Source organism: Triturus cristatus, chromosome 3_1 (assembly GCF_964204655.1).
Source record: "Triturus cristatus chromosome 3_1, aTriCri1.1, whole genome shotgun sequence".
NCBI classification, from domain to species: Eukaryota; Metazoa; Chordata; class Amphibia; order Caudata; family Salamandridae; genus Triturus; species Triturus cristatus.
This window is the reverse complement of record NC_140583.1, coordinates 223408582-223426668: the sequence shown is the minus strand read 5'-3', so window position 1 is coordinate 223426668 and position 18087 is coordinate 223408582. Positions and strand designations below refer to the sequence as shown.

The following is an 18087-nucleotide window of genomic DNA, read 5'->3' as shown; positions in this document are numbered from 1 at the left end:
TTCCTTTACCTGGTCTTGAGCCATACATCTTTCCTGGGGTTTCCACTGATCACGTGGGTAGTCCCTTGGTCATATCTAGGCGTGCCATTTCATAACGTTCTGATGAGACCCCCCCCATTGTCTTTGGGGTCGAAACGTCATCGACACATGCTACAAATGAAACACCTTCTCAGCCTTTTAGCATTGTACTAGAGGACTGATTACCTATGTAATCATATTGAATTGTGGTTGTTTTTTTCTATATAGAAACCTTGTTTTACCACTCACTAGCACTTTCCTCCCCCTTTTTTCCTAAGGTTCTATTGCACTTGGGACACCAAGCACTTGTCTGTTCAAGGTTTTTGTTCAAAATATCTTCAATTCAGTAAAAGCGTTATGATAACTCTACCAAGTGTATGATTATTTTTTCTGAAGTTCACCTCCCACACAAGCATTTGCCATTGGCCGTTTTATTTATCAAGCACTTAATACTTAGGGCACAGGAACCACTGTCCCCTGTTACAAGACAAGTATCTAGGGCACTGATTATAATTGATTAAATCCCCAAGAACATTGTCAGAATTTATTAGAACATAAAAAGGGGTGTCTGCAGCGTGTGAGCTGTGTGATGGCACCAGAATTTACAGTTCCAATTGGATCCGGGAAATCTGATAGATATGTAGGTGTATCAGCGCGACTCCCTACGGGCACGCACCATCTACCGAGAAGCAGGTCAGCACTAGAGATGTACAGATAAGCACCATAGTTAGCTAGAAGCCCATGTCTTATGCAATAAGTCCTACTTGGCGAGGAGTAAACCTCATGGCGTCTTGGTGAGGTTTGGCATCGCCACCTGGGTTTCATATAAGTTGCACGTCATGCATTAACATCGAAAAGGGACTACTGAAGCAAAGAGTCCCCCAAGCCACAGCAATTGTTTAGGGCATTTTGGAACTTCTAGAGAGTCCCTAATATGTGTGTAAAAGTCATATACCGGGGTTATCTATATGGCGTTCCAAAACACGTAAGAGGTGGAAATGAAACCAGCTGTGTAAAGTTTATAAACTACAGTCAAGCCAGGACATAGAATGTGAATTAAATCAAGGATTGTTCGAAGATCATAACCGGTGGGGGAGTAAGTAAAAAGTACACCAAAAAGTAAATAACAAAAAATGCGCAAGAGATCGTGACTAGTGTAGCAATATGTATAAAAGTAAACAAATGAGAACAAGAGTACACAGAGCATTCAGCTTGCTGTCAGAAGAATACTATTAGTAGCCCTGCAAGCCTATTAAGTACAGGCATGTTTTCACATGGAGGCCAAATTAGCCACACAGCTGTCATGTTAAGATTGTGCTGAAAACAGTTGATAGGTAGGATCAATGAAGTAAAGTGTCCCCCAAGCTGCAGCAAGCATTTCAGACACACTTTGCACATCTAAAGGGTCCTTAATCGATGCACAAAGGTCATAGCCCATGGTTATATGTATAGGTTTGCAAGTCAAGGATTGTACTGGTAGGGCAATAGATACAAAAGAGGACAAGAGGATATGACATGAGTAGCATGCTGTCAGTAGGATAATATAAGTATCCATGGAAGACTGTGGAGTACAGGCATATTATCATATGGAGGACATATAAGTCGCAAGGTAAGCATCTCCAGGTCAGGTCAAATTAACCCTCACCCCATTTTCAGATAACAACTGTTACTACTTTTCTCTGCGACCTGATTCATAACTGAGCAAGGGTTGAGTTTTTTACTTTATGACTGGTTAGATGAAAAATTCTTTTTGTATTTGCTTCTTGTCAATAAGCGGTTTTTCTTTACCAGCTGCGTCAATCTATGTATACGCCACATCATGCAGAAGTGTCATTTCCTGAGAGCATCACACTGTAAACCCATCACTGTATTTGGGAACAAGGAATTTATGACCTCAGCTATACCTGATCCAAGGTTAGTTGAGTCATATAGGTTGAGTCATGATTTTGGAGATTTCTTTTTGTGTCACAGATGTGGGTGTTTTTTCTTACTTTGGTCACTGAAAGTGTTTGTTCGCACTCTACAGCTCCTAATATTCATACACTCTTAGTACTTTGTATCTCATCACTGGTGGCAAGCCTGTCCCTTCTCTATCAGACTAATACGTAGGAGGACTCCCTCTTGGTGGAGAATTTTCTAATTTACTTTCTCTAAATACTCATGCTTATTATTTTCCCATCTAAGGTCTTGTATCAAAACCGGGTTCTTAAGGTTTAACATATTCTGCAAGAACCTCACCTAATAAGCTGGTCTCTCTTTTCTCTAGACAGGCCTGTAATTTGGAATTTGTTTAATAACGTCACAGAAAAAGTCAACACAAAGTCCCGACTGTTTGGACATTATGATACCGCTTTTGGACTAATGATTGAGTGGTATATTTCCTTATTGGAAACTTATTGGATACTTGAGTGACAGTTCGTCTGGTGTGGACAGGGAGCCATTCAAAGATTTTAAGGCGCATGCAAAGAGTTAAGAAGCAGGCAAAAGAAACTGCGTTGGTCTGATTTTTCTTACGTGGAGATGGCATGTACAATCTTCCTCAAATGACAGCTGCTGTTTGGACAGCTGAGCAGTAGATTCTAAAGGGCGGGTGAGAATCTGGCCCGTATGGGTTTGTATCGTCAAATGGTTTTGTTGGGCATCAATCTCCTCTTGGAGTTTATGGTGGATCGGCTCGATGGTCCTGGGCACTGGCCAGTCTTGGTCATTGGTGTCGAGGGTCTCGGCTCCAATGTCAAAGTTGAAGACTCCAACGGTCAGGTTGGCACGGGCAGAGCCAAAGCAGTCAGCTTGAATTGGTTTCTTTGGCACTGAACCGTAGCTGAGAACTGTGTCTGAAGGTGGTGGTCAGGGCAGACCATTGGCTGAATACAGCGACTGCCAGGCTCCAGAGTGGCTGAACGACACTTGGGAAGGGGCTGCTCAGTTTGCGAGTGATGTTGAGGAGGAGGGAGTCCTGTACACACAGATGGCTGCACTAGTGAAAGACCCCCTCTCTCCAGATAGGAGCCGGAATGGTCGTCGGGGAGGGGGGGCGGTGGTGGGGAGAGAAAGCCTCCTCATTTTTGGTTGACGATTATGGATGGTGTTCCCCCATGGTGTCCTCCGAGCCAAAGATGTATGGGGTGTCATCTCCGCTACTATGTAACATCTCATGACGTTAAACCGGATGGTCGCAGAGGGTTTTCTTAAAGCAGACGGCGCAGCAGACATCACAGACAACCTTATTATGCTCTGGAGACAGACATAAATTACAGACCTGATGGAGATCGGTCTGATGGGGTTTTGCATTGCAGCGACGACAGTAGCAAAATGGATTCCGTTCCAGCACTGTGAATACATGGTAGGGGGTAGGGGTTGGGGGGGGGGGGGCTAGTAGGGAGACAGAAGGAGGCCCGAAGGGGCAAAGGCACACATGGGCTGAGATCAACAGAGAGCTGCCTGGTCGAGCAGGAATCGTCAACCTGAGATGAAGAGAAAAGTGAAACGCGACTGAAAACAATACCGACGGAGGGAAGGAACCTGTGTAAACCGAACAGAGGACCACAACGGTGTTGAACCAGAGACCTAGAGCACACGTCTGAGTCCGACAGCAGAAAGTAAACAGACTAACAATGGAGTTGATGACCATGCACATTACCAACATGAGGAGGAGTCAGTCACTCGTAACTCAAAAGACTTCTTTGCAGAAATAAACTTGCACACATCCAGGCCCAACAGTAGTATGCACCGGGAAGAATGAACAAGCAGCACTATGTGAATCACAAGAGAAGCACTGTGGAGTATGTGTGACTAAAAGAGTTCCTGAGCACTTCCTCCATGGGGCCCAGATAACCCATATTTAGGGCACCTATGGACCTAGGAATTGTCAAGGATGACAAAGGTCAGCCCTGATTTGTAGTGGCACTGACAGGAGTGTATGCCACAAAATGATCCGGAGTCCCGTCCCGACGACTGCCATGGACTCTTTTGCGCCAAGAGTATGAAGCATGTTGACAGTTTGAGTGGGGATAGGGTATTGGTTCCCCTAGTCTCCACACTGGTTTTTTCACCAATTGATATCTCACTGAAATAAAAATGTAGTTTGATGTATCACATCGGCTTTTAGCTTGTTCACATCACGGGTACAAGAGTTAGGTAGAAGTGCCTCCTTTAATATAAAGTGTAGGCCCGCTCTTCATTAAACGGGGGTTTTAAAGACAGAGGGGACTCTTGCGATGAAACATGACACCTGGTTGTGTGCGAGGATATTCTGTCACATTTTTGTGTGTGTCCAGAGATAGGCTTTGGTTGGACAATCACTAACAAAAAGAACAGGTAAACAATTTCTCGGGTGGCTTTTCTTTTGTTTAACAGGAGTATGCACAGCATATGATGTTATTGATTCTCAAGTGCGGGCATACAGGGTATGTTTAATGGAATTCTAATTTTGCACCTGGATAAGTTTAAGCCAAATGTGATTTTCTCCTAAGTGTGATCCCACAATCCTGTCTACTTTGAATCAGGGGCATTTTGCACCTAAATACAATTATGCAGATAGATGTGATTTGTGCGTCTAATAGTTTTTCACACCCATGCTAACAGTGCACCAAGGGTGCTTTTGAGTCACAACGTGACATCAACCAAAAAGTGAGGTAATTCTGATGCAGTTGAGGTTTACATCAATGAAGAAAATACACTTTTGATTTAACTGGAAAAAATCTGATGAAGCTAGCTGGAAACCTGACTAATCAGGCCACAGGGCAGATGAACAGACAGAATTGAATGTGCTGTATAAAAGAATATTGGTTTTCTTACTTTTTAGCTTGAGGCAGCTTTGTTTCATCCAAGTTAAAACCTCTTAAAGGCAAGTTTTACCCCTTTCTTTAGAAGATTTGATATTGTTTTCAACAGAAATAAGCTGGGTGTCATCAGCATAGAATAATTTTTTGAGGCCAATGGACTAAACATTTTTCCTGTGTGCACTTCACTCTGCCTTTTTATCACTGATGTTTGCCTCTTTTGGATTCCTCCTTCTAGGTTACTTATCTTTTTGGATTCCCTCTGAATTTCATTTGCCGTCTCAAGTACTCTCTGGATTTCCTGTTGCCTCTACCATGAGACTTGAATTACGAGCCTTTGGTGTGGACTGCCTTCCCTCAACCACAACATACAGTGTGCAGTTATCATTGCCATACTCCTAGTTGAAGGGTTTTTATGCCTCAGGTTTTTCCCTCCAATCTGGTGGTATTTTAGGGCAAGAAACTCTCTAGTTTTGCGAAATCATTACTGGCTGTTAAAGTGGCTACCAAAAGCAATTGCCCTGTCTGCAAAACAAAGAACCTCAAGTTCAGGGAGTGACTGATAACGGGCAACCCTTTGGCAGCTCCCGATAAAATATCTATATAATAGCATGGCCCTTAACTACACACAAGAGCAGGAAAATGGTAACTGTAGATCTTTTAATGACTAACTATACAGAACGGAAATAGACTATGAATGTACGAGTTACGTACAACACTACAGCACATAATTCATTCTTGCCCTTCTAGTAACACAAGTTCCAAGTAACTTCTTCACCTTTCTTCCCAGCAAACCATTATTGAATCACCATTCATATTTAAAACCTGTTTTAACTTAGGAAATTAATTGTTTTTACTATTGTATTTGAGAAGCAATCAATATTTGATACAGTTGGACAAGATATACAAGGATGTAATCAGGAATTGTAAAACCAATTATTGCCTACATTGTGAGTAAATTAAATTGTATATGAAAATGTCTATTTTTGAAAACAGATGTTATACCTGTTAAGCCCTTGGCAATATCCTATATCAGGGTTCCGCCATGAAAATGCCAGCAAAACATTCCGCAGCTTTTGAATGCCTTCAGAAGTGGGGGACGAGTAATGCTTATTATTGGGTAATGTTCGCATGAGATCCAGTTCAATTTGCTTTGATGCAGGATTTTGTTTCTCCAAGGCATTCTTCAGCAGAGACTGGAAATAGCCAGGGGGTGTGATGTCTTTCATCTTTTTAATGTGAGAGTTGACACACCAAGCCCACATTTTGGAGCGATGTGCATGTGGAATTCCATAACGAATAAGATTTTTCAGTTCTGGAGAACGCACCATTTCTTTGTTCACAATGTTTGCAAAATAGTTCTCCCATTTAACCCCAGTTGAGCTGTCTTGATTTTCAATAAGCGAGAGATTTTTTAAATCCAAGGCTCGCACCTTTGCAAATAACCGCTCTTCCTCATCATCCTCTGGCACAGTCTGAAATCCGTAAATGTCATATTCACTGTGATAAAAAAACAAAATACACGTTTATTTCAAACTAGAGTGCAAAAGGCCAACAAATTTAAAACACCTACATTAAGGGTAAAACATTGCATACAAACTGAAATACAACGCACTGTAAGGATCTCCCACTAGAGGACAGGCCAACTATTAGTCAAGCCCAAGGCTTCAACCACTCTGTGCATGAGACTGGTTCCCTATGTCTGTCCCTTGACAGGCACTGAAATAAATACTCTCAACTAACCTTTTACCCTGAAAGCCTCAATCAGTGGACAGCTCTAACAGTTCTACATCCCCTTTTTCAATAAGTCTGCAGCAACAGAACTAATCCCAACAAATAGATCAAACTCCAAAATCCCATTGATCTGCAAACGGACCGAGGTCCTACTTCAGACACTGACTTGATGTGTGTCTTCCGGGATCACTAGCAGTCGTGTTTTAAACTTTGATACAACACAGACCAAAATAATCTGCCCCATGTCTAACTTTTGTTGCATGGTGGCTCTGGACTGCACACAAATAACATTGAATTTGTTGGACTGCTGCAGCATAGGATAACCAGGAATAGAGACCACACTTTGACATTAATTAGTGGCACTTATCTGCATTTACATAATTATTCCTCACAGCTCAACAGCCTGCAGCACCTGGATCACTGCAAACCAGTTGTGTTCCCAATAATGGAATATTATACAATATATTGTGCCAATACTTACAGAGAGCAGCAAGACTTGCCACTGGACTCACAGGCCATGACATTTAATGAAGTTATTTGCCCTACAATGTTTTTGCTAGACTCTGTTTTCTTTACATAGGAGTAAAATATGTATATTTTATTAAATGTTCAAACTTTTTTAATTTGCCACACTTTCTCCAGACTTAATTCCATCATGTAATGAAACAGTGCTGGGGTAGAGTCAGATGTCATGCGGTTGCTTTGGACAGTATTGTCATGTGGTTGACCCCTACTCAGCCTAACTGCCTTTTACTGGTGACCTTGGTATGCAACTGGCTTGGCAGACCGATTAGCCTCACATGAGTAATGCTGACATCCGATTGATTCCGCTCTAACTCTGCCCTTCTTTTAGAGAGAATAATGACGCATGAATATAGAGCTACCTAGTTGCCCCATGTCATGTGTGACTCCTTTGGCCAGTCCAGGCCCTGGGCATACAACAGAACAAAAAGGTGAGTAGGAAAGTAGAACATCTCTAAACCAAGGATAATAATCTGATCCCAACATTAGATTACAGCAGAGTGAGCAGCTCATGATCACATGCATTAAACTTGAAAGTATCAACCAGACATCTTACAGGTGAGGTGAGTTTGTAAATGTTGTCACATTCACGCATCCCGGGTGTCTTTAATTTAACCTTTATGGCGAGTACAAGTGAGAAGCTAAACACACATGCTCACAGGAACTTTGACTTTGCACGCTAATGTGCAAGCACCACATAAATAGTGCTGGGGCTCCATAATTCATAGCACCATCCACCATCAACACTTGCAGTTTCTACAGTATACAGTGAAACGTCTATGTTACTGGATAGCATAACACCACAATTTGAAGAAAAATAAATACATTCAAATAATAGAAATTCATATCTTAACTTTCCTGACTACGCCGTAATATTTGGCAATTAACTAAACTGTAATTCAGAATTTTACCATCTGCTCTGAGCTGCAGAAAAGGGATGTCCACTGGCTTTTACAACATAAGGCAAATCCCCCACTTGCAATTAGAATGTATATTCTACCTAGGGAGGTATTTTTCATTTTAAATCTACAGAATCTACAAAAAGAAATAAACATAATGGGAAAAGAAAAATAGACTCGACATGCTTTGCATGTGCACATTTTATACCTGACTGTGTGAGGTTTAAAATAGGATTGCTCTGTTGTTTCCGCTTTTAAAGCATCTTCCAATAATTGGGAAATTACATCATGAGAAGGGCTCTGCCTCTCGGAGCACACAGGAGTATTCACTTCTTGGAGAAGGACCAAATACTTACTTTCTATTTGACATAACTTTGCTTCAAGGCTGCAATACTAAAAGAACACAATGTGAGACACTTAATATCTAACATAACTTTAAATAATCAATCAAATATACTATATTTTTGGGATTCGAGTGCAGCATAGTAAAGACAATGAATAACTGTTAGTTTAGTGGCTTTAGCCAACACTTATATGAAAGCAGGTACACAGTTTAACACTCTTCTGCACACTAACTATTCAGGATACACAAACCCGAAATACGGTGTCATATAAGGAAGCAAGCAACGTATGACATGCCAGCAAGCTCGGACTTCACCCTCTCACAAATACAACAGTTGCTAGGTAAGCAACTGAACCCATGTCAGTCCGCAAATTGGCTAGCAAAGTTGCCATTCTAGTCACTGTAACATCTACCAGAAGTGTAAGTACACTTCAGGCTCTGTGCCACCTATTCGCAGAATGATTCCTTCTATTCCCTTGGTTCCAAGTTTCAGTTGCTGGGTTAGGGTTAATATTGCATTCCACTATTATGAATATTAGAGAAAATACCATGATGGAGAAAGAATAGTTAATTTAAAGTCTAGTTCATCATGATCCCAGTTAACCGTCATGGGTTTTCTCTAACTGGATAATTTCTTTAAAGGAAGAAGAGTAACTTGTCTCCTACATGCACATTTACTTGTTAACATTACTTTCTATTTGAAAATAAACCTTATGTTCTTGGATCACATACATGCAAAAAGAAACTCCACAATTTGTGAGCATCAAAGATAATTCTATGATGGACAATGCAGAGTTATTACAGTCAGCTAGAATTGAAGGAAATCTCAAAATCCATTAACTCCGTATTTGTTACCTTTTAGCAGAGCAGTGTTTTCTTTATATTTTATGATAACCATTTTCTTCTATCTACCATTCCAACATGCTGTTCACTAAAAATCTATAAAATACGAGACTGCTCTTTGCTTACAAGTCTTCTTTCTTGAATAAGCTGTGGTGTGCTCATTTAGGGCCTCATGTAGGTAGCCAAATACCGGTCGGTAACGGCCGATTTTCGGTAAATATGCCGTTACCGACCGGTATTCAGACAAGTGAGATGTAGGAGTCCAAAAACGACTTTTCGGTAAATATGAGGCGGTAAATACCGAATCATATTTACCGAATTCTAAAATACCGAATCAGATTTACCGAATACATACTTAACGAATCGGTAAATATGAAGTGGTAAATATGAAGTGGTAAAAATTAAAATGACATGTAGGAGCACTCGGTAATTAAGAAATCCAAGAAAATCGGTAAATAAGAGTCGGTAATTAACACGGATTGAAAGCAGGTGGTAACCATCAACAGTGCATATAAGCAATCCCAAAATGCAACAGCGTGGACAACATGGCCGCTATGTATGTCATTGCAAGGCGCCTACGTCTACAGGCAGCAGGACTGAGGGTTTGGCGATGGGAGGAACGCATCTACAGACAGCGCATCACACTATTCCAGCTGACTGATGCAGAGATACATGAGAGGTACAGGCTACACCCCGAAACCATCATGGACTTAATCAGGGACCTTCACCCACTCCTGGACCAGCCAATAAGAAGGGCGCACGCCATACCCCCACATGTGCAGGTGCTCTGCAGCCTACATCTGCTGGCATCCGGCAGTTATCAGGTGGTGATAGCTGCGGTGGGTGGTGTATCCCAGAGTTGCCTGTCACGTTTCTTCAGGAAGTTCCTGGATGCCATGATGCAGAGAATGCACCACTACATCAGCTTCCCCAACACACAGGCTGCACTGCAGAAAACAAAAACAGACTTTTATCACATGGCACAGTTCCCCCATGTCATCGGCTGTATTGATGGTACACACATCCCAATCTGTCCACCAGCTGACACAGAGCACATCTACAGGAACAGGAAGTCCACCCACTCCATCAATGTGCAGGTGATCTGTGATGCAGGGAACATCATCACAGATATTGTTGCAAAGTTTCCTGGGAGCACCCACGACTCTTACATCTTCCAGAATAGTGGGATCTACACACGACTGAGTGCCGGAGAATTTGGAGAGGGATACCTGCTAGGTGAGTAACAGTGACGCCCCTTGCAACCTGCAAATCATAGTGTAAAGAGGCATGTGACTGATGTTTCCCTTTAACTCATCTAGGCGACAGTGCCTATGCATGCCGGTCATTCATCCTCACTCCCTACCTACACCCAGCAACCCAGAGTGAGAGACGATACAACGTGGCACACAAAACAACACGCAATGTGGTGGAGCGCACGTTTGGACTACTGAAGAGCAGGTTCCGCTGCCTCCACAAGAGCGGAGGCGCACGCCAGTACACACCCATCACCTGCTGCAAGATTATTGCCACTTGTGCAATGCTGCACAACCTTGCCACGAAAAAAGGTACAGATGTGGAACTAACATATTTTGAGGACAACGAGGATGAGTCAGGCCAGCCACAGGGCAACGCAGCTAGAGTGCCAACTGCAATCGATGGGAGAGAGAGACGGACAGAGATCACATGCAACTATTTCTGAGTAAGTAAGGGGACACAGCCAGTTGTGATTAGTCATGACGTAGTTTTAATGTGGCACCACGCCATGAACACATGAACAAGCCAATCTGGCAATATACCATCTATACAAGGAGTATGTCCAGGGTTACGTCACCCATTGGGAAGTGGCTAAGCAGGGCCACATCAATGTTTGCGCATACGCGCTGCAGTGGTGGATGGCACGGCCTGTGCATCCTCACTAGAGCCAACCCCAAGCCGCCTGCTGCTCCTGCGTCCTTCTGGGACGGGGGGTGTGATGCTGCTCCTGCTGCTGGTGTCGATGCTCTCCGCAGCATCCCCTGCAGCAGTTGTCGATGCCTGACTAGTAAATAGCACCCCTAGTGCACTTGTCACCTGCACCATCCCCCGAGACAGGTCGCTGCAGCAGTGTGTTAGGCCCTCCTGCATCGTCACAGAGCGCCGGCACAGTAGAGAAGTCGCAGTTGCCAGACGGTTGAGTGCCCTGTTGGTAGTGTCCCTTCTCTGCCGTTCCCGGCGCCGTGCCTCGATGTCAGCATCTAATTTGCTGCACAACTGCTGGATTGACTGGGACATGTCCCGAATGCCCGCAGCCATGCCGCTGATGTTATTGTCCATGTTGACTAATGTAGTTTTCATCACCTGCATGTGCCTCTGGACTGTCATGACTGCCTTTGTTTGCAGGCGCTGTTGTTTCAACATTTGGCCCTCGAGACCCAAGAAGACACCATGGCCGTCAATGGGTGCTGGTGGACTCTGGACACGCGACCTGCGGCGCCCTCTTGCTCCCGTCTGTGCTGCCTGTGAGGTGTGGGGCACAGTGGCATGGCTCCCTTCCTGGGGCCTGGTGAGTTCTTCAGGGCCCATGCTGTCGTCTGACGAGGTGTCTAAGGCTCGTAGCCTGGCTGCTGGACGCCTCCTCATTCCCACACCTGCAAGCGGAGATGTGGCCGGTGATTCAAACATGAGTGGCGATGCTGGCTCTGGGTGAGGTGATGCTGGCTCTGGGTGAGGTGATGCTGGCTCTGGGTGAGGTGATGCTGGCTCTGGCTGCGGCGAGGCTGCCTGTGTTGGTGGTGCGGCTGCCAGTGGGCCTGCTCCCTGGTCTGAACTTGTGCTGGCTAGAGGTGATATTTGTGGCCGGTGTGCCGTCTCTCCTGCAGCATGCCCTGTCCTGCATGATGTCACATCTGTGGACAGAAATACAACATTGGCTCAGTGTCCCCGAAGGGCTGCATTGAAAGCGTCACAATAAATAATTTCACATACCAAAATGTCCTCTGTCTCCTTGTGCCTCGAGTGCGTGACATGCCTTGTTGCCCTGTAACATTTACGTCATGGTTGGTGTTTCCCTGACTACATCTCCCGGAATGCATTGCCTGTCTGCACTGACACGTGTGGACTGCAGTGTGATTCTCGTTTCACAATGGGGGATGTGGGATAGGGATAGGGGGTGCTACATTGCTGTGCTTTCGTCTTACCTTGTTGTGTGGCGGCTCTGGCAGAGCTGTCGGCGTCCCCAAGACCCACGACGCTCTCTTGCTCGATTGTGGCCCCCACCAGCTCCTCCAGTTCGGTGAGGGCAGGTGCCCTGTTGGTTCCACCTCCAGTCTGGCTGGCCTCCTTCTGGATGTCGCCCATCTTCCTCTTGGTTACAATCCTCAGGTCATACCAGCGCTTCTTTAGGACCTCTATGTCCCTGTGGGTCACTCCCACAGCATTCACCTGGGCCTGGATGGCCAGCCATATGTTGCGCTTTTCAGCCTCAGGCACTTGCAGGGATTGCCTTCCAAACAGCTTCTGGTGCTGCTTCACCACCTCCTCCACCAGCACCTGGAGTTCCTTGGGGCTAAATTTCAGCTTCCTCCTCCTTTCCCCTCCGTCTCTCTGTGTTCTCTGGCTGGACATGATGTTCGTTTTCCCGCTCGCACAGGCACCGGCTCCCTGCCTCTCCTCTGCACTCCAAGCCTCTCCAGGGTCGGCTAATTATGTACACCTGCCTGGGTGTGGCCACTTCCTGGTTGGGTGGGCTGTGGTTGCACAGGATTAGCTGTTTCGTCAAGTCATGTGATTTTATTTACCGATTCCGTACATACCGATTCGGTATTTTCCGATTCGGTAAATACCACCTCGGTATTTTCCGATTCGGTAAATACCACCTCGGTATTTACCGATTCGGTGAATTCCGATTCGTGATTACCGAATGTTACCGAATCGGTAACTGTTACCGAATTTTTACCTACATATAACTTACCGATTCTAATTTACCGATTCGGTACGGCTCAGTATTTAAGAAACGGTAAAATTTATTTACCTACATGAGGCCCTTAGTAACCATCAAACAATTGCTTTATCAGATCTCCAAGAGCCGTACATTACATTAGCTAAAGAATAGAACTTTTAACCAACTCAGCAAATAAAAATTCACTGGAAAAAAAATATATATGTCTTTTTTTTAAATTCTATTTCCTAACTGTAACATCTCTGTAACCTTTGTTTTTTTCAAGTGAATTTCTATTAGTCGTGTTTGCAGAGTGGTGGAAAAAAGGGCGGTGCCTCTGACCAGCTCTCAGGAATCCTGCTCTGTTGTAGTTACTGGACGAAGTAGGAGGGCTTCAGGGCCCCCAAGAACCATCAGAATACAAGAGGACTTCATCCCCTAACCAGCAGTGCGCCAGTAGACACGTTTGCAGAGAGGTGAAGAAAGGGAGTGTGGCCTCTGAAGACCGCTCAGCAATCTCACTGTGTGGGTCATACTGGAGGTAACAGGAGGAGTAGTTGGCCCCAAAGGACCCTCACGAGCCAAGGGGGCTTGATCCTCCAACTAGTGGTGCGCCAGGAGGCGCGTTTGCAGAGTTTTGTATAGAAAGGGGGCGTGGCCTCCGACAACCTCTCAGCAATCCTCCTGTGTAGGACTTACTGTAGGTAACAGAAGGGGTAGTTTGTCCCTAATGACTTACTTGGAGGCCAACTACCCCTCCTGCTTCCTCCCATAAGTGATGTCACTGACCATGTCATGAGTGATGTAATATGGGAGGTCATAATATATATGTCTCCAGTAGGTAGTTCTAGTTAAGACCAACTTTTTCCATTGACAAAGCTTTTTTTTTTTCAAAATGACTTTGGTACCAAAATTTTAAAACTAGTACGTAAGTTAGTTGAGCTGCTATCTGAAAAGTTTCAGGGCGATTTGTCATGCGGGGCCGAAAATAAGGGGGGGGGATCCCAAAACAGTTTCTCCATGGAATGTCTATGGGGATTTTCCAATTTTCAGACATGGCTACAGCCCGAACTGCAGATCCTGAGGGAAAAGCAAAGCCCTGACTAGCTGGCCGCAATCTGAAAGGAAAGTTGAGGCTGCCATTTTGTCTGTGGCTTGGCCAGTGGGAGGGAAAAATAAAGAGTCAAAACACATAAGGGGTCAGGATACACATATCCTGACCTCATAGGACACATGCCCCAAAACTTTTTTTTGCCACGGAGAGGATTAGACCTATGCTGTTGAATTTCTTTGGTTTTGTGTGGGTAAAACATCAACCTAACTATACCACCCCTATAACCCTTTTTTTGTTCAGTGAAATAATAATAATGATGATCTACATATAGATATATATTATATTTTATATTCTATATATACAATATATTAAATATATATAATTTTATTTATATTTTTATCTTATACTTAGGATGGTGTTGCCATAGGAAATGCTTATATCTGGTGCAGTTTGACAAATCTCTACAAAACTCTCCAAAAAATAGCTACTTTTTGACTAATTTGCGTGTGGAAAGTTTTGGGGGTTGGAGGTTCTGTCAAGCGGGGGCAGGGAAAAAGGAGGTCCCCAAAACATGTCTTCCCCATCAATTTATTCAGGAACTTTACAAACAGGTACAGCCCAAACCATTGAATGGATTTATACTAAATTTAGCAGAAAGCTAGATCTGGGTCCACTACGACTGCTTTTTGTGATGTGGTATAAATCTGTTCAGTAGTTTTAGAGCAATTAATGCTCAGAAACTCTGTATATTTCATCTCGCGGAGACTTCGCGGACTCGAGAGATATCATGCTGAGATCGGATTGGCTGCCAAAATATCAAGCAGATCGTGGTGGCAGCCATCTCAAGAGCACAATTCAGAGTCCTAACAAAAAAGTATTAAAATAAATTAAAAGACATGAGGGTAGAGATACCATGATCCCTTGGGTCTGGTGATGGCATTCCAGAGGGACGCGCCTGGGTCCAAAAACATTGTTTTCCCTTTTAATTTAATGGATTCAACCCAGATCTGTGACTGGGTGTGAGTGTCTGAAAAGTTTCAGCGCTCCGTCCATCATCTGCCCTAAGTTGGCAGGGTATGCCCAGACGTGGGTCCCTTGCTCACTTTGCCACTGGATTCAAGCTAGCCTGGCTGATATATGGTGTTAGCCCAAAACCGGTCCCAGGATGCTTGTTTCCGGTCCAGGGAAGACATGGCTTGGCAGTTCAGGCTGGACAGTTCCCATGAGGCACAGGGTCAAGACTGATTTGCATAAAGCTGTGTTTGACCTGGGGTGGTGAAGTGAGCTAAAGAACGATGATGGATTTAACCCAGATCTGTGACTGGGGGTGAGTGTCTGAAAAGGCGCTGCAATTTACTGCCGCCAATGAAAAATAAACGCTCTACCTGGTGAGTTGGTTGTGTCCAGTCTGCAGCATATAGTGAACTTTGCTGCTTCCCTGCCATTGCCAGTAGCCTAGGACAGGATGTTGTGGACCTCCTACGAGACAATGGACAGAGTGCGAATACTGGCCCAAGAGGCACGTATTGTTCACGGAATGCAATTCAAGGTTAATGGAGGAGAAAATCCTCTTGTAGTAGGTCTCCAGCATCTTAGATTCCCTATCCGGGTGTGTGGAGGGAATGCACCAAGGTTAACCTTGGGCATTGAGGCCCAGACCACCAGGATCTCCGTGATGGGGAACTGGGTGTGGAAATCTGTGTTCCCCAGGAGTGGGGTAGTGTTGATGGGCAAATGTCCTGTTCACAGGAAGCCCTGTGCAGGGCTAGGCCCATGCCCTGACCAAAACATCAGTGAGGACTTCATTAAAGGGAAGAATTTCTGTGGAGGATACTCCCGGTTGAAGCGCCTCTGTGAAGGCGTTCGTCTTGACTGCCACCCATGGCAGGATAAGGTCCAGGATATCAGCCGCTCTACTCACCCCCATGGCAAATGAAGATCCTTCCTACGTAGCTACACTAGGAGGAGAGACCAGACCAGCATCCAGTGTCAGAAACACTGAAATCCCGTTTCTCTTCCAGGGGGTCAGGATAACCATAAGAGTCCTCAGATCTGTCCCAATCGTACTTCCAACAGGGCCTATCAGCATAGGGAGCCACTGTCTCTGATTCGGAAGGTTGTGATCAGGTAGCACCGGAGTCGACGTTGGGTGATGCCAGTGCGGCTACATATCAGAGTCAGGTATAACGATGGTGATGGCATTGGTGACGCTGGGAACAGTGCCACTGGGAGGGGCTCAAGGGAAGGTTGTGGACTCGCAGGCAGAGCCGATCTGAATCCAGGAACGGATGCAAAGGCAGTCGCGGCTGCTGTCAGGGCAAAGTTGCGGGAGGGCTGAGGGACTAAAACAAAAAACATTTTTTTTTAAAAAAATGAAACTTTCCTGAATCCTGCCGCATCGCCGCTCTTCTGGCTCCACTGCAGTCAGGCACAGGCTCCCAGTCTGCATTGCGGCCAATCCAGACACTGCTCTCACAGCAGAGGAGCAGCATCAGGATTGGCATGCGCGTCCTCGATTTGTGCTCCCAGGTAGACTGGGAGCCTGTGCCTGCTGCCTCCAACCAGACAAAGCAGCTCTGGTTGGAGACCGCTTCAGTGAGCATGATGCTTTGGCCAGCCTGGGGCGGCTGGCGAAACTGTCATGCGCACTGAAGGCAGTGCCCAACAATCCCCCCTCAGTGCCTATCATCCTGTTGCACGGCCCCAAGACTAAAAGGTAAGAGAAAAATTAAACTGTAATAAACATAGTTTATTGTTTTATTTTCCAAGTTTTGCAGCTGCTGCTGCCATTGAGGTGTGGTGAGGGGCGCTCCTCCACCATAGCAGAGGAGCCGCCGCTGGGCAAAGGGCAAAGGGCTCGATGAGTGCTGAGGTTGAAGCTGTCGGTGAGAATCCAGTTGGGGCACCTGCTGAACCCGTGGGGTCTGAAGGCGCCTCAAATAGGTGCATGGCTCCCAGAAATTCTAGGTGGCGGAGAGTGAACCCAGACTCACGCTTAGCAGCTGGCCTTTGGGAGCAGATTCTAGATTTGTGGCATCGCTCCCATGCCTCACCTGAAGACTTGGACCCACTCTGTGAAGTTGACTATTTCTTGTGGGACTTACCAGACGATGACTTGGAATGAGATGATGAACAATGGGAATTGCTAAGAGCCGGTCCGGGACCTTCACCTCAATCGGGACCTGAAGCAGTCTAGAGTTCTTCAGTGTAGGGCACCTAGGAACTTCAGGGCGCATTCTCTGACCGCCTTAGTCAGAGTGAACACCTCACTCGAAAGTCAGGCCAGGGCTTGGCGCCGTGGCCCAGCTCCAGGCATAACAGGCAAACCAGATTGGGATCTGTCACATATCTGCATGTGACAGGATCTACAGGGTTTAAACCATACAGGTTTTTAGGGGGCATCCTTAAACACTGGATACTAAGCTCAAAAGAATTTTGATAAAAGGTTGAAAAATTAGCCCAAAAAATGGACTGAGAAGCTCGCTACAGATCTGTGCTGATGGTGCGGAAAGATAAGAACTGATGTTAGCATGCTGGGGTGGCACTTCTATAGGCACCGCACACATCACTTCCAGGGTGGACGACTCAGATGTGGAGCAGATTGACGACACCCATTAGTGCACAGAGGTACTGCTCAAGATTTTCAGGATCCAGTCTGATGTCTAGGGAATATTCGAAGGTAAAGAATCTGTGGCTAGAAGTCTCTATTGAATAGATTTTTATGTGGAGGACTAGCCACTTTGAAATGGTTCTTTTCGGCACTGCCTTACTCTTCTTTGTGTCTGCAAACCCCAGAAAGAGTGGATGGTCCTTGGTGTGACCAATGTAAAAGCACAAGGCTCTTTTGGGGTGAAGGGTTTGTTCTTCCTCTTTAGAGAGATAAGGGGGAGCAAAGAATGTCAGAAGAGGGATAGATATTCTGACATGCAAAGACATCAAAACCATGGGCAAGAATACTGCCCTAATTCGAAGCACCA

The 18087-nt window shown here is 45.2% G+C and overlaps 1 protein-coding gene across 1 annotated transcript in view; it reads right to left on the bottom strand.

The window, feature by feature from the left end:
• Positions 1-18087, bottom strand: part of TBC1D2B (TBC1 domain family member 2B) — a 328844-nt gene that overhangs the window by 108424 nt on the left and 202333 nt on the right. Inside the window, exons 8-9 of the mRNA XM_085643725.1 lie at positions 8163-8347; positions 5805-6299 (exon numbers count right to left, since the gene is read on the bottom strand). Coding sequence (XP_085499851.1) covers positions 5805-6299; positions 8163-8347 — 680 coding nt within the window. The remainder of the gene's footprint in view (positions 1-5804; positions 6300-8162; positions 8348-18087) is intronic.